This window comes from Nasonia vitripennis (genome assembly GCF_009193385.2).
Source record: "Nasonia vitripennis strain AsymCx chromosome 3 unlocalized genomic scaffold, Nvit_psr_1.1 chr3_random0010, whole genome shotgun sequence".
Taxonomy (NCBI): Eukaryota; Metazoa; Arthropoda; class Insecta; order Hymenoptera; family Pteromalidae; genus Nasonia; species Nasonia vitripennis.
In genome coordinates this window covers 745330-760881 of record NW_022279630.1, presented here as the reverse complement: position 1 = coordinate 760881, position 15552 = coordinate 745330, and the positions used below count along the sequence as shown (strand labels likewise).

The window sequence follows — 15552 nt, the reverse complement described above, 5'->3', positions numbered from 1 at the left end:
CAATTTAAATTTTAACCCATCATTATACCATTTTTCCAATAAAGGAAATTTTGTCGATCTTCTTAATTTGATTATAACACATCATTATACCATTATTAAAAAAATGGAACTTTTGAAATCTTTTTGACTAAGTTTTATAATAATCATTTTAATATTAATAAAATTGATTTAAGAGGGGCCAACGGAGAGGATGCGGAGGGGCTTGCAGAGGGGGTGTGGAAGGGCTAGTGGAGGGGCCAGCGGAGGGGGTGCAGAGGGGCGCGAAGGGATTTTTGACATAAATTTACACATGCATCTATATAATATAGGAATATATATATATATATATATATATGGATAATTAGATAGATAGATAGATATACATATGCTTAGTGATTGCTAAGAATATAGTATATTGAACAGATATAGTTATTGTACAAGTATTTGATGGAAGCAAGAGTAAAAAGTTTATTTTTTCCAAAATGTTGTCTAGGTGTAGTGAAGAAATGTCAGTTTCTACCTTTATTAGTCCACAAAAGTATGTCTAAAGATGCATATACTTGATTATCATGTAGTATATAATATATTAGGAGGTAGTGAATTGTGAGGTAGTGATTGGCCTCCTCATGTCTTCTTTATATCCAGTCCTCTATTCTTGGTATCCATCGTCTCTTATCACTAGAATCTCATCTTTTTTGCCACTCAGTCATTGTCTGCCTCCGTGAGTCCCACATTTCATTCTGCGTATTGTCGTTAATCCGTCTCTTCGCCTTGAATATATTCTTCCTTTCTATTGCTAAAAGGTCACTAAGCATGCCTGCTATGATGCAGACTGCCTTGCCCGATACCGTATGGTAAGTCGATGCGACCCTTAGTGCACTTTTCCTACATATACACTGTCGATATTTTTCGTGCATAACTTTGCACCAACATGCCATCCGCCCATAATGGAGCCCCGTACCAAATAATCTATGTGATTACACTGACTAGGAGTAACCTTCGTTTCTGCGTTGGTCCTCCTACATTCGGCATCAACCTTGATAAAGTAACGCCAACTTTTGCTGCTTTATCACTTACTTCTTTAAGATGTTGTTTGAACCTAAGTCTTGCATCGACAGTGAGGCCAAGGTACTTGATAGTCTGATGAGATACAATCTCATGTCCGCCCACCTTCAGTGTTATTGTTTCTATTTTCTTATTACTAGAAATAAGGATAGCTTCGATTTTTTTGCTGTCCAGTTCTAGGCTTGTCTCTGCTTGCTATTCGTGTATTTTATGGATAGACACCTAAGCTATGTCCCTTACTTCTTCTTTGTGCTACTGCAATATAGTCAGCAAAGTCTACTACTGTTTCTCCTTTGGGTAATTTCAGTCTTAGTACCCTATTGTACATGATGTTCCAAGTCGGTGGACCAAGTTCTGACCCTTGAAGGATGCCTCCTGTAACTTCATAGATCTTGGTATTCTCCTCAGTGTCATATAATATGATTCTGTACTTCTACTAGTCAGACATAATCCTTCTTATATAAAAGGGCACATCCTGATTCTGGATTGCCTCGTGTATTTTTCTCCATTTTGCCGAGTTGCATTTTCGACGTCTAATGTAACTATGGCGCAGTACTCCTTTTTTCCTCCTTTCCACTTTTTCCCCTCAATGGCTGTTCGTGCAGTGTCAATCACTAGGCTAACTTCATCCAGGGTTGAACGATTCTTCCGAAAGCCGTATTGGTTTTTCGCTAATCCACCTTATCATTTTCCTTTTGCAAAACACAGAATATGCATTCCAGAGTCTTGTTCAAGGTATCCAACATGTAGAGCGGTCTGTATGATGTGAATGCCTAGGGTGGCTATTCTCCTTTTAACAGGGGTACGAGCCGCTGTTTCTTCCAGTTTGTAAGAAATATTTCCTCTTCTAGACATGAATTGTACAAGTCTGCGAAGACCTCTGGGTGCGCGTGAATGGCATGCTTTAATGCGATATTGGGAACGTCACACAGCCCTGGGGCCTTTTTTGTTTCCTACCCTTCTGCAAGCAGCTAACAATTCCTTAATCGATCGACGGTATAGCCTCTTTATTCACACCTCTTTCGATGACACTTGGTTCTTCCAGTTGCCTGGGGAACATTGTATTCACTACCCAATGTAATAGATTTGAGCATCTTGGAGGGGGCACGGAGCTTTCTTTAATCTTTTTCATTACTATTTTATACGGTCGACCCCACGGGTCTTCTTCGACCTTGTTATGTAATTCCCTGAGTCATCGTCCCTTGTTTTCACGGATTTTCCTCTTTAGGCCCCTTTTCGCGTCCTTCATTTATTTTTCGCAGGTATCTACTATTTCTTGGGTTTTTCTAGTTGTATAGTACTTTTCCCTTGCCCGTTGTTCTCGTTTTCTGGTCCAGGGGCACACGCTAAGTGCACTTTTAAGCTCCTTGTCCCACCAGTATACTTGCAGTAGTACCAGTGCAGTTGTGCACTCTTATTGGCATGGCTGCGTCACAGGCTCGAATGATATTCTCCATCACCTGTTCAGTCTTGCTGTTTGCTGATTCTAGCAGTTGTATTTCTTTTAATGCCAGCAGAAACATCCCCTTATCATAATCCTTCGTTTTAACTCCTTTGGTCATTATACTGGCGCTAGTGTTCACTTACGGTCCACGTGTCAATTAAGCCAATTAGACAGCCACTAACAAAGGTCAAGTCTACAAAAGATCCTGTGTCTCCTCGTCTAAAGGTGGAAATGCTACCCTGGTTAACTAACACCAGGTCTAGGAGACCAAATGTTTTCAAGAGCACCTGAACTAATCGATTAGTCCTTTGACTGCACCATTCTACGGTCCATGCGTTAAAATCGCCTGTGATGATTACTGGATTTCTTTCGGCAGCATCCTGCACGAGTCGATCTAGCTGTCGCTTAAACTGTTCAATCGGTGCATTAGGCGCGGCATAGAAGCTCTATACATGTATACCTGCTACCTTTGCGTGGACAAAACTTTCATCACGAGACTAAATTTTTTTCTGGAGACTAATGTTCCCACATGCCCAAATCGCCGCTCTGCCAATGTTGTCCGTTTCCCATGATGGCTCGTCCAAGTCTCTGTACTGCTCACATATAATGGCTATGTCCACCTCTGTCTCACGGACGTACTGAATAAATAAGTCCTGTGATGTCTTATCGTGATTTAGAATTAGCTGCACTATCTTCATTGTCTTTGTTTCTTCAACTTCTCTACTGTAGTTCTGTAGATTGGGCATGTGTAGCTACCAGATGCATGGTAGAGTTTCCTTTCTGCGCCTCTTTCTTGATTATCTACTTTGCTATCACCTGTTTAGCCATTTTCACTGACATTTCAATAACCGCGGTCTGCGTACCACTGTATGTCCGTCGCATCGATTTATTTATATTTCAAAGACCGCTTGCTCTCGCAGAGTTCTTACTTCGGCACCGGCTTGTTGGACCATTTCCACCGTTTGTCGAAGTTCCGCTTCCTTAAGCTCCGTGGTGCGCTGAAGTTGTAGTAGACGATCTCCAGCCGCTGTCCTGCGTAGTCTGTTGATATTTTTCCCCATTATCTCCAGTTTGGGGTTCGCCTTAAGGGGCTGTCAGAGGAGCAGCCGACCGGTGCCGCCGCAACGTCCAAGTGGCGCTGCGGTCAGGTGGCAAAATCCCGATTAAACAATAAATACAACAGAACCTAACCTAAAGTAAAAGTAACTCGTGCAAAACATCGCATTAAGTACGTCTTTTCGACGTAGTATTGGAATTACGTTACAGCAACAGAGCAGCCGAACAAGCAGCCATCTTGAATTTATATACAGTCGCCGTACCTTGGTAGGTCATATCGTAATTCTAATACTACGTCGGAAATATGCACTTAATACCATGTTTTGCACGGGTTACGGTTACTATTACTTACAGATAAAAGGAAGGGCGGTAAAGAGCGATTTTTTTCTCAAGTTCGCGGTTTTGATGTATTTGTTGTTCAATTGGAATTTTGCTACCTGACTGCAGCACCACTTGGATGTTGCGGCGGCACCGTTCGGCTGCTCCTCTGACAGCCCCTTAAGGGGATACAATACCTTTAAATCCTGAAAAAAAGAATTATGAGTAAAAATGACAAAATTAGAGTAAATCATTTGAAATTTTTTTCAGTGATATTTAGTATAACTCTAACTTTATTGTGCTAAAACCTTAATTATCCCTGCTGGCCCATCGTGGCACTCGGTGCAATGTTTTGTGAATTTTTTTACTGTCCGTAGGATTCCAAGTATACAAATGGTTCTTTTGGGCTCAAATTCCAGGAGGATACTTTGTACACCTGTAGTTATGGTATGAATGCAGAGATTTTAATTTGGATGTTTAGAAAATGTAAAACTTTATTGTTGAAAATAAAAATCAAGCAGGGTATAGCTTCTCACGGTGAATATATTTATTAATACAAAAAAAGAACAAGAAATTAATACGAGTATGACAGCGTAGTCAGATGTCAGTAAAGCGTTCGACTGGACAACTGCTCGCTTGCTCGATTCGGTTAGAACTTACTGCTATCCTCCGCTGAGGGTATTACAATACCTCGGTGACGCGGTCCTACGGCTGATCGCAGGAGGGACGCTGCCGATATCCAGGTACGCGACGACGCGGTCGAAGCGTAAGCGGAAGGACCTTTCTTAATAGCCCCCGCCGCCAACCTGGGTATCATAAAAAGGGCGCACTCAGCGAAGTGCGCGCTCCTTCTTAATCCCTAATTGCCGTGTTTGTCGCACGTATATTTCGTAGGCAACAAACAGACCGCGTTTCCGAGAAGCTTATCGTTATAAAAGAGCAGATACGCTGCCGAATTCGGCGACGAACTCGGTGCAGCGTCTGCGCTTGGGTTTTTCCAGCTATAGTAAAATAAAACTATCCTAGAGCTACGCATATTTCTAAATTAAAAACTATGTCAGATTTTAGCAAAAATCCAACACTCCCACTTAATTTGAAATATTTAAATTGTCACGCAAAAAACAAAATTGCTGCCTCGCTAGAGGTTTAGTAAAAATGTCGGCTAATTGCTGCTTGGACTGCACATAGCTAATCTCAATCTCTTTTCGATGTACAACGTCGCGAATGAAATGATACCGAACATCAATGTGTTTGGATCGCTTATGGAACTCTGAATTATTTGCCATTCTAATAGCAGATTGATTATCAACAAAAACTGGGATCGAATCGAAGGAAATTTCTAATTGGCTTAACATCTGGCGCAGCCAGATAGCCTCCTTCGCCCCGTGGGCCAGTGCGATATACTCAGCTTCTGCTGTTGATAACGCTACTGAGCTTTGTTTTTGACTAGACCAACAGATTGGCCCCCCATTCATTAGAAAAACAAAACCGTTTCGCGATACGCGTGAATCTAAGCATCCGGCATAATCAGCGTCAGTATAACCGGAAATTTGTTGACTCCCACTGTTTCCGAATATAATTCCAAGATCACGCGTACCGAGTAAGTATCTGATAATTCTTTTGACTGCTCTCCAGTGCTCCTGATTAAAGCAGTTTAAAAATTGACTCGCCTAATTCACTGCATACTCAATATCTGGTCGACACACTCGAGCAGCAAATAGGAGTGAGCCGACCGCTTCGCGGTACGGTATATTATTACTTGATTCGCTTGTACTTACATTTTTTCTTAAAAAAGCGCCAGGTTCCGCAGGAACGCTGACTTCATACGCGTCATTCATACAAAATTTACTTACTATTTTACCATATAGTTTGATTGGCTAATCTTAATTGTATGATTTGGTCGATCACGCTTGATCTCCATACCGACGAATTCGTTCGCTTCGTTCACAGTTATTTGAAAATTACTCTTTAAATAACTGAGAACTGCATCGATAGCGTCTTGGCTTTTACATATCACTAAGCCATCATCGACATACAGCGCTAAATAAACTTTAAAGTTTTTCACTTCACCAACGAACACGCATTTGTCACTCTCGATGCTCTTGAAGTTGAAGTTCTCGAGGAATCCGACGAACTTCTCATTCCAGCAGCGTGGGGAATGTTTTAGGCCGTAAAGACTACGTTGTAATCTGCAGACACGGCCTTCTTCGGTGGTGTAGCCTTCGGGTTGCTGTAGATAGATTTCCTCTTGTAGATCGCCGTAAAGAAAAGCAGTCTTTACGTCAAACTGCGCGATCTCAAGGTCTTCTTTTGCCGCTATCGCTAGAAGTATGCGGATCGACTCGTAACGGACAACCGGTGCAAAAGTGTCAAAAAAATCGATGCCTTCTCGCTGAGCGTAGCCTTTAGCGACAAATCGCGCTTTGTATCTTATGCTGTTATCGAGCGGTTTTTCTTAATTGTGTACACCCATTTGCACCCGATTGCGCGCTTGCCTTTAGGCAGTTCTTGCAGAATCCAAGTTTTGCTTCCAAGAAGCGCGTTCATTTCTTCTTGCATCGCTTCCTTCCACTTATCTGTGTCATGGCTCGCCATAGCTTCGGCGTAAGTTGTCGGTAAGGTTTCCGCTATATAAGCTATCGGCACTCCGTAGCGATCTATGGCTTTTAGCTGCGATCTATCGCGTAAGCGTCGGCGCTCTGGCTCTACCGCGATGTTACGATTTTGCTGATTTTCTTCTTGTTCCGGCTCTACCGCGATGTCAAGATTTTGCATATTTTCTTCTTCTCCCACTTCATCAATAGCCTGTTGATTAAGAACTGCGATAGCAATAGCTGATTGATGATTCGCCTCTGCTTCCTCGTTGGCGGCCGTGAGATCGCGTTCTTCCAGCAGTCCGAAATCGATTTCGTAACTGTAGATCTCTGCTTGTTCTTATGCCATTTTAGTGCTCTTTTCAACAAAATCTACATCACTACTTACGTGCATTTTACTCGATTTGTTGTCCCAGAGCCTATAATTTGTCGATTCGCCTTCGTAACCGAAAAAGATTAGCGGCGTGCTCTTTGATTGGAGCTTTTTACGCTTTTCTTTCGGAATGTTTAAGTAAGCATCTATGCCAAAAACTCGAAGGTGCTTGATTTCTGGTTTGTGCTTAAACCACTTCTCATATGGAGTTTTCTCCTGACCCTGCATAGCTACTCGATTTAAAGTGTAGCATGCAGTGTTAATTGCTTCAGGCCAGAGTTTCAAATCAACTCCACTGCTAATGAGCATGGTCCTTGCGCTTTCGACGATGGTCCGCATCTCTCGCTCGGCGCGTCCATTCTGCTCATGTATATACGGCGATGAGAATTCGTGAATGATGCCTGCGTCCGTCGTGTGCTTGAGGAATTCTTCGGACGTGTACTCTCGGCCGTTATCGGAGCGCAGCACTTTCATTTTGTTGTCAGTTTGAGTTTGCGCAAAACTCTGAAAATGATTGAACTTTTCAAACACTTCGGATTTGTACCTCAAAAAATATACTTTTCTGAAACTCGAGCATTCGTCTTTGAAAAGTAAAAAATAGCGCGAGCCTCGCGGAGACTCGATGTTGATCGGACCACACACGTCCGTGTGGATTTTCTCTCCAGGTTTGAAATTCTTCTCGTGCTTAATCGATGAGTGGGGCTTGCGCGTTTGCTTTCCCATAATACATGCTGTACACACAAAATCTTCATCTTTCTCTAGCACTATTTCGCGGTCACTTAGCACTTTGCTGGTGTTCAATAGAGCCCGCACGTTTATGTGTCCCATGCGCTCATGCCAGAGCTTTAGCGTGCCCTGCTTGGGTTCAGCGACGTTGCATTGTTCGGGCATTTTAACTTCAAAAAGCATTTTGAAAAGATTGCCGCGTCTCACGCCGCTTGATGATAATTTTCCGCTCTTGTCGCGTACTTCGCAGAACTTCTCGTATGCGTGAAATGAGAACTTTTTGTCCGTAATTGTAGCGACTGAGAATAAATTTCTTCGCATCTCGGGGACATACAGCACATCATGCAGTTCTCTTTCTACAAATTTTCTACTTACGAGTTCGGTAATAACGATAGTTCCTGATCCTTGCGTAGGCAGGAGCTTATCGTCAGCTATTTTTACAAGACGAATTTCACTGACGGTATTCAGCGACGTGAAGAAATCCTTTCTAAACGTCACTTGTTTTAGAATAAAACACACTTACGTCGCAGACGTTTGCTGTTGCGATATATGAGGCTGTTGGCTGCGCATTACTTTTCTTGTTTGGACACTCTCGCGCCCAATGTCCCTTCTGCTTACAAGCTGCGCACTTCTTCAGATCTTCGATGCTCTTTTTCCCTTTAACATGTCTAGCGTTAGACTTCGATGCTGCGGGCTGTTGGCTATCTAAGTTCAACTTCAGAGCTTCGACTTGAAGAGCTAAGGACGCTGTAGTATTATCTGTCTCGCAGAGACGCTTATCCTCGCGTATAAGCCGTACAACGAGGGCATTTTTCGTCTTTTCGGATTTTGGTGTGCACTCCCACGCCATGCGGAAGGCAGAGAACTTTTGCAGTAGGCTATTCAACAAGTCGTGACACCATATCCTTGTCAGACCGCTTCTCACCTGCATCTTCAAGTCGTTTGCAGATATTTTCAAACACCTCAATCTGTGTTCCGACTGCTTGGCCGTCCTTGATGCGGAAGTAAGATTCTTGGAAGGCACTATCCACGGTATCGCTGCTTGATGCCCCGTACAACTCTTGAAGTTTATCCCAGATGTTTTTGGGAGTTTCGCAATTTATTAAGTGGCGATGGAGCTTCTTTTCCACCGAACTTAATAAAATCGTTGCTGCTTGCGCGGCGGCAGCATTCCATTTTTCCCAATCATCCGATTTTTCGGTCTTGTTGGGCTCTGCTTTAGTACCGTCGATATGACCAGCGAGGTTTCTGCTTCCTAGCAAAAATCGAACTCCATACTTCCACAACTCGTAATTTGTTTCGTTGAGCTTGTTCAACTCGAAACTTTCTTTATCAGCCATGATTAAAGAAAGTGCTGCTAGCACTTACACGAACTGTGCAAAACGACACTTGCACAGGAGACTACCCGACGCGGTACTCGTACGATGCCAAGCTTTGGATTTTTTTTTTTAAATTTAATATAATACACTCGCGCAGTGGAAGCGTGCTGGGCCCATAATCTGTTGAAAATAAAAATCAAGCAGGGTATAGCTTCTCACGGTGAATAAGTTCTAATCGAATCGAGCAAGCGAGCAGTTGTCCAGTCGAACGCTTCACTGACATCTGACTACGCTGTCATACTCGTATTAATTTCTTGTTCTTTTTTTGTATTAATAAATATATTCACCGTGAGAAGCTATACCCTGCTTGATTTTTATTTTCAACATTTATTTTAAAAAATGCTTTGGTAAATCGGCGGCAGGTGAGCAAAAGCGGGGAAGGTGAAAACAAACACCAATCACTTTAACCCACCTACCCTGTGCGCCTTGACTTTTGACAGAGAATATCTGTTAAAAAATGCGTCGGCTAATCAGAGTAAGGCGAACGAGAGTTCGAGAGATTAAAACCAAAACAAAAACACTTACACCCACCTACCCTATGCGCCTCCATTTTTACAAAATAATAATTCTCCGATCTGCTGACGCATTTATTTAACAAGTATTCTCTGATAAGACTGGAATCGCACAAGGTAGGTGGGTTTAGGCATTTTTATTTTAGATTTTATCCTCGCCTTCGGTCGCCTTCCTCCGATTGCCAAAGTATTTTTTTTTATAATTTAATTATATATTGCGACCCGTGAGGCAGGGAGGTTTAAGCATTTTTGTTTTAGATTTTATTATTGTCTTTGCTCACTATCCTCTGATGTGCCGACGTATTAATTAAATAAAAATATATGAAAAATCGCAGCGCGTGGGGTAACAGGGTTCAGAGCTTTTGTTTTTAGATTTGATTCTTGGTTTTGCTCGCCTTTCTCCGATGTGCCGAGATATTCTTTGAATAAATATTCTCTTATTAAAAATGGCGACTCAGAGGGTAGCTGGGTTCAGGGCTTTTGTTTTCAGAGTTGATTCTCGTATTTTCTAAATATATATTTTCGTATTTGCTTGTACTTTCTCCGAAGTGCCGAAGTATTTTAAAAAAAATATTTGATAGCCGATCCAAACCTTGGTAGTCTGACGATCCCATCGTTGAAGCACCGCGTGCTCACCTTGGTGTTTTAGCCGCTCCAAAAATGTTTGAACTCTCGCACTACCAAGTTTCGATTGTAGCAGTACAATTTTAGACCCATCACATTTCAATTGATCGTTGAAGCCGCGCAGTCACATTTGGTGCCCCGGCAGTCCAATTTTAGTATTATAACAGTTCAACAGTATGTGAGAGTGTGACACTTCCAAATGTTGGCAATCCTAGCCTTCATTATTTATTTCCGTGCAAGATACCCTTAGCCGATTAATTGTCTCTGTTCGGAGATCTACATTTTCAAAAGAATACTTTTACGCTTTTACGGGAATCATTTCATCCATATTCTTTTTCCAAGACCCAGTTTTACTAGCAATCTAAAAATCCCTACCACCGTCACCAACCCGTACGGGTATACGTCAAGGTGGCAGTACTTCGATAAAGCCTCAACAACGTAGACTTTTTTTATTAATTTACTAGAATAAATTACATATATTCCACATCTTGAACATATTTATCTTAAACATATAATACTTTAACACGATTTAATTTTTTCTATTCTGCAGATAAATTTTGATGACTGCCAAACTGATAGCATTACTACAAATTTACAAAGTGAATTAGCAGCTTTGACATACCAACGAGATAAACTCACGACAGAAGTAAGACATCAATATTATTAGTAAAAAATATGTTAATGTAATTTTATCAAGGAGCGCAGTAGCGTATCACTGTGCCGTCGGAAGAACCGCGACCCAATAAACTTTAAAATTGCTTTTTAACTTATTCGCGCCTCACTGATTTTACCTATATTTTATTTGATCCGTTGTTAACGCGTATGTAGAAGCATCTGATTTTGAAGATTTTAATTAGATCTTTTTAACTATCGCGTTATTTTGTTAAGAAAATTGTTCTTTTAACGAAATAATAAAGATTAAAAATTATTTTGTGATTTTTTTTTAATTCCTGCCTACCCGATTCTCTTTTTTTTTAATCCAGTTAGTTCAAAATATGAGTATTAGGCTAAGAGCTTAAGCTAATTTGGAATAAAGTTGAGGATGGCAGATAACGAAGGGCGGAAAAGGAGAGAATTCCGGAGCCGTGTGCCCTGAATTTGAAAAGTCCCAGCACCCGCTCAAGGAATGTTATGTTCCTGTGGTATCCCCCTATCAGAGGACCTGTGCTTACGCTTAGTAAACAATTCAGCAAGGTGATAGGGCTCTAGCATATTAACAATTTTATACATAAGAAGGGCTATAAAGTACAGCTTGCAAGAGTATGACACAAGCCGGCCGAGACGTCTCCGAAAGGGAGATATGTTCTCATTCCGCCTAACCTTATAATTATACGTCACACGTCCATTGCTTAGTCTTTGCAGTCGCGTTTGCTGTTATCGCATCTAAACACACTAATGAGCAGTAGTTAAGATGTGGTTGAACTAAGGTCTTACCTAGCCTTTTGCGAAGCGTCTCATTGGTGCAGGTCCGAATAAACTGTAGATTGTAAAATACACTATTGACTTTTTTGGTTATTTTATTAATCTGTGGTCTCTACGTTAGTTTACTGTCCAAGATGACACCGAGGCTCATCACTTTGCTACTGAATGGGACAAGGACACCTTCCCTAAACTTAACTCCTGGAAGGCCCAAAGAGATGAGATCGTTGACATTATTCTTTAATTCGAAAAAATTACTTTAGTTTTGGCTGCATTGAGTTTTAGGTCCGTGCCCCCAGCCCACTAGCCACCAGTCGTGCTGCATTAGACAGTCGAGATATATCCTCCTGTAGTTTGTCTTTGGTGATGTTAAGATAAATTTGAAGGTCGTCTCCATAAAAAATATGTTGAACGTCGTGTTCGTCAAGTTTCTTGTGCAGATCATTCATATTGATGCAAAAAAGAAAGGGACCCAGAACAGACCCCTGCGGAACCTTTAGATTAGTTTCCAGGTAATCAGAGCTTCTGCTATTTCGCGTTATCTCCAGGTAGAAGTAAACTTGTGAATATCATTTGATCCACAGGAGAGCTGCTCCGGAGAAATCCAGCCCTTGAATTTTCCCGATAAGCCTCGATGGCGAGATAGTATCGAAAGCCTTCCTGAAATCGAACAGCAGAAGAAGAGTAATTTTCCTCTTTTGAACAGTCATGCGTATGTTATCTGTGGTGTCACGAAAGCTGGCTTAGAGTGGATCTAAGAGTTCATTTTTATTAAGATACTCCGTGATCTGGTAATAGGCAATCCTCTCGAGAACCTTGGAAAAGCACAGCAAAGCCATAAGACAAGAGTCTGATCATGTTGTGTTCTTTTTCAGAGCGATGAGCTGTGCTCTCCGCCAGGCTTCCAGAAAGATACCGTGAGCAAAATAGGAGTTAAGGATGTTAACCGGATCGTCTCCAATAACCAAAACCATTTTTATAAATTTTGTACTCATATTCGGTACAAAAAAGAGGAAGATTTGTAAATTTTGAGCCATATATATATAGTATATTACTCAAATCATTGCAAAAAATAGTTAAAAATTGGGCTTACTTGCAAAGGTCTCTTGCGCACTCCTTTCCAACTAAAACCAAAATTTTTAAGGCCAATGTTTGCATTTATTTAAAATTAAAATTTCATAGTGACCAGATTAAAAAAAAAACTATTAACAAAATTTAGTACGTAAAAAATCGGTTATTAGACAAGAAGTTCTTCCAATTTTTAATCCAAAAACTGATTTTTTAGGTGCCAAATTTTATTAATTGGCTTTTTTAAAAATCGGGTCACTATTTTATTCTCGAATAAATGCAAACATTGGCCGTAAGAATTTTGGTTTTAGTTGAAAAGGAGTGCGCAAGAGACCTTTGCAAGTAAGCCCAATTTTTAACTATTTTTTGCAATGATTTGAGTAATATACTATATATATATGGCTCAAAATTTACAAATCTTCCTCTTTTTTGTACCGAATATGAGTACAAAATTTATAAAAATGTGACTACGATATAAAAAGTTAGAAAATTCACCAGAACCCTACCTTAAATCAATAAATTGAATTTCGCGGGGCAATTGTGATTATGGTTCTCTACAGAAGCAGCGAAATAGAGAGATATTTGCGTTATCTCTAATTTCTACTTGCGCGACACTCTCAGCGCTTTTTCTGTATTAATTCAGATGAGGCAATAAACTTAAATAGTGTTAAAATTGGATTCTCCTTCTTGTTATTCAAAATAGTAGTATAGAACTGTATTTTGGGTAGTGGCCTCCTTTCTTCTTAATTATAATGTTATTGGTTTCCCGGGATGAAAATGCAATTGATTATTGAGGTTTTTCAATCCAATATTAGAGAAGGAATAACTGGAGCCGGCTCGATCTATTGCTTTTACTATCTGATTATTAGTCTGAATATTCTTAGATTTTCACAAATGAAGCGCACATAATACAAAATGCAAATTTTAAGAAAATAAATTCAATCGAAATTCAAAATAATTTTGTTTAAAACTCTTTAAAAAACTCCGAAACTTATCCACTCAGTTAGCTGGTCGATCTCGGACTGCCGCCGCACAGTGGGAGAAAATGGACAAAATTCGAGCCACGCGTCATTTTTAATCGTAGAGCCATGATTTTTTTTAAACACTTTAAAAATGCATCAAGTTTAAGCTACAGGTGCGGAAATTATTGTATCACCTTCCCCTAAACCCATGCGACCCCTAGAAGCCACCCCTACCAAACCACAAGCAGTCTAACTCATCTATCCCTGGGAACAGCGAGTTAAATCGCATTATTTTTTCTCAAAATAATTAAGCCACACACCAGAAGCCAACAAATCACCTAAATACTTACCCCTAACCCGCTTAACCCCTAGAAACCACCCCTACCAAACCACAAGCAATAAAACATGGTTTAAAAAAAATCTTTATTCATGTCGATTTTTCACATTGAAATCATTTAAGATTTAATGTTTAGAGCGAAGATATCGTGTCCTCGAGACTTAAACTTCAGTGTCACAGTTTAAATTTTGAAAAAAAAGGTAAAAGCACATAAAATGGCGGCTAACACGGGAAAATCGTGAAAAATTTCCAGAATTTTTTACTTGAGAATGATAGACTTTAGAAAAAAAATTTACAGAAGAAAAAGTTCTTAGATTAAATAAAAAAATACGTTGAAATTCTATCAGAATTTTTTGAAGATTTCTCGAATTTATTACATTATGTATAATTTAATATAATTCAATCTATTGATCATACGAGTGTTTGATGGTTAAACGTTTATTTTTGAATTTATTAGACTATAGTATAAGACATACAAATATAATTAAATCTATTGATCATACGATTTTTCGATGGCTAAATGTTTACTTTTTGAATTTATTAGATTATAGTATAATACGTACAAATGTTTATTTTATCATATTGCAAAAAAATTAGTTTAAATTTAAATTAAGTTTTCTTCCGTCAAATCTAAGAATATTTCTCTTCAGTAAAATTTTTTCTATTACGTCTGTTATAACATAAAGCATACGTGCGTTCTGTTGATTCTAACTCTATGTATAGAGTTAGAATAATAAATACATATTACACATAATAAATGCATAGAGTTAGAATCAACAGAACGCACGTATGCCTTATCTTTTGTTAATTAATACAGCTGCGACTAAAGAATCAATCAACTTTTATTTCATATTTTCTGTTTCTACATTAATAAACACATGGATTTCAATTTTAATTGAGGATGTAAAATTACTTAACTTTTTTCTTATATTTCATATCAGCAGTAGTGATTTTTAAGATTTATTTAGAAAAGAAATAATGGATACAGACATCATATTGATTTTCTTAATAAAATAAATACTTAGGTGAAAACGAAATGGTGTTTACTTTGTCAATAATAATTTTCTGAAGAGGTATAAAATTTATTAAATAACTACAATGTAGAATTATTTAAGACCTAAAATAATGTTACTCAATATAGAACACTCATATTTATGTGAATTAATATGGAATTATCCTAATGAGCAAAATTGTATTCTCGATATAGTTGTAAATGATGTAAAAATAAAGTATGCCCTTTCTGAAAGACATACACAGCATCTAAGAAACCAACTAATCAAATCATTTTTTCCAAAATATAAACTAAAATGGCAAGATGTTCCTCGAAAGAAAGATGTTTTTATATCGAAACACAAAGAATTTTTTGAAAATTCTTTTGTGATTCAGTTACTTGATGACGAAACTTCAACGTCAAATATAAATACTTCAACATCAAATATGAATACTTCAATATCAATTATGAATAATGAAGATTTAACATTATTTACTAGTAATACTTCACGTACTTCTGAAAAATTTTCTAATGTTCGTAATATAGGTCGACCTCATATAAATTATGACAAAGGATGTTCAAAAACAAAAAATAGACGAGCTCGTGAAATCTCTGTAAAGCTTTCTAAAGAGGAGCTATCGTTGGCACTAAAATTAAAAGAACAAACAACTTCAAATAAAGTATTAGCGATGTTTATGGACTTAG

General features: G+C 39.1%; 1 protein-coding gene across 1 annotated transcript in view; it reads left to right on the top strand.

Moving 5' to 3' along the window:
- Positions 1 to 15552, top strand: part of LOC116416870 (probable kinetochore protein NUF2) — a 439111-nt gene that overhangs the window by 34233 nt on the left and 389326 nt on the right. The window contains exon 2 of the mRNA XM_031927120.2: positions 10621 to 10716. Coding sequence (XP_031782980.1) covers positions 10621 to 10716 — 96 coding nt within the window. The remainder of the gene's footprint in view (positions 1 to 10620; positions 10717 to 15552) is intronic.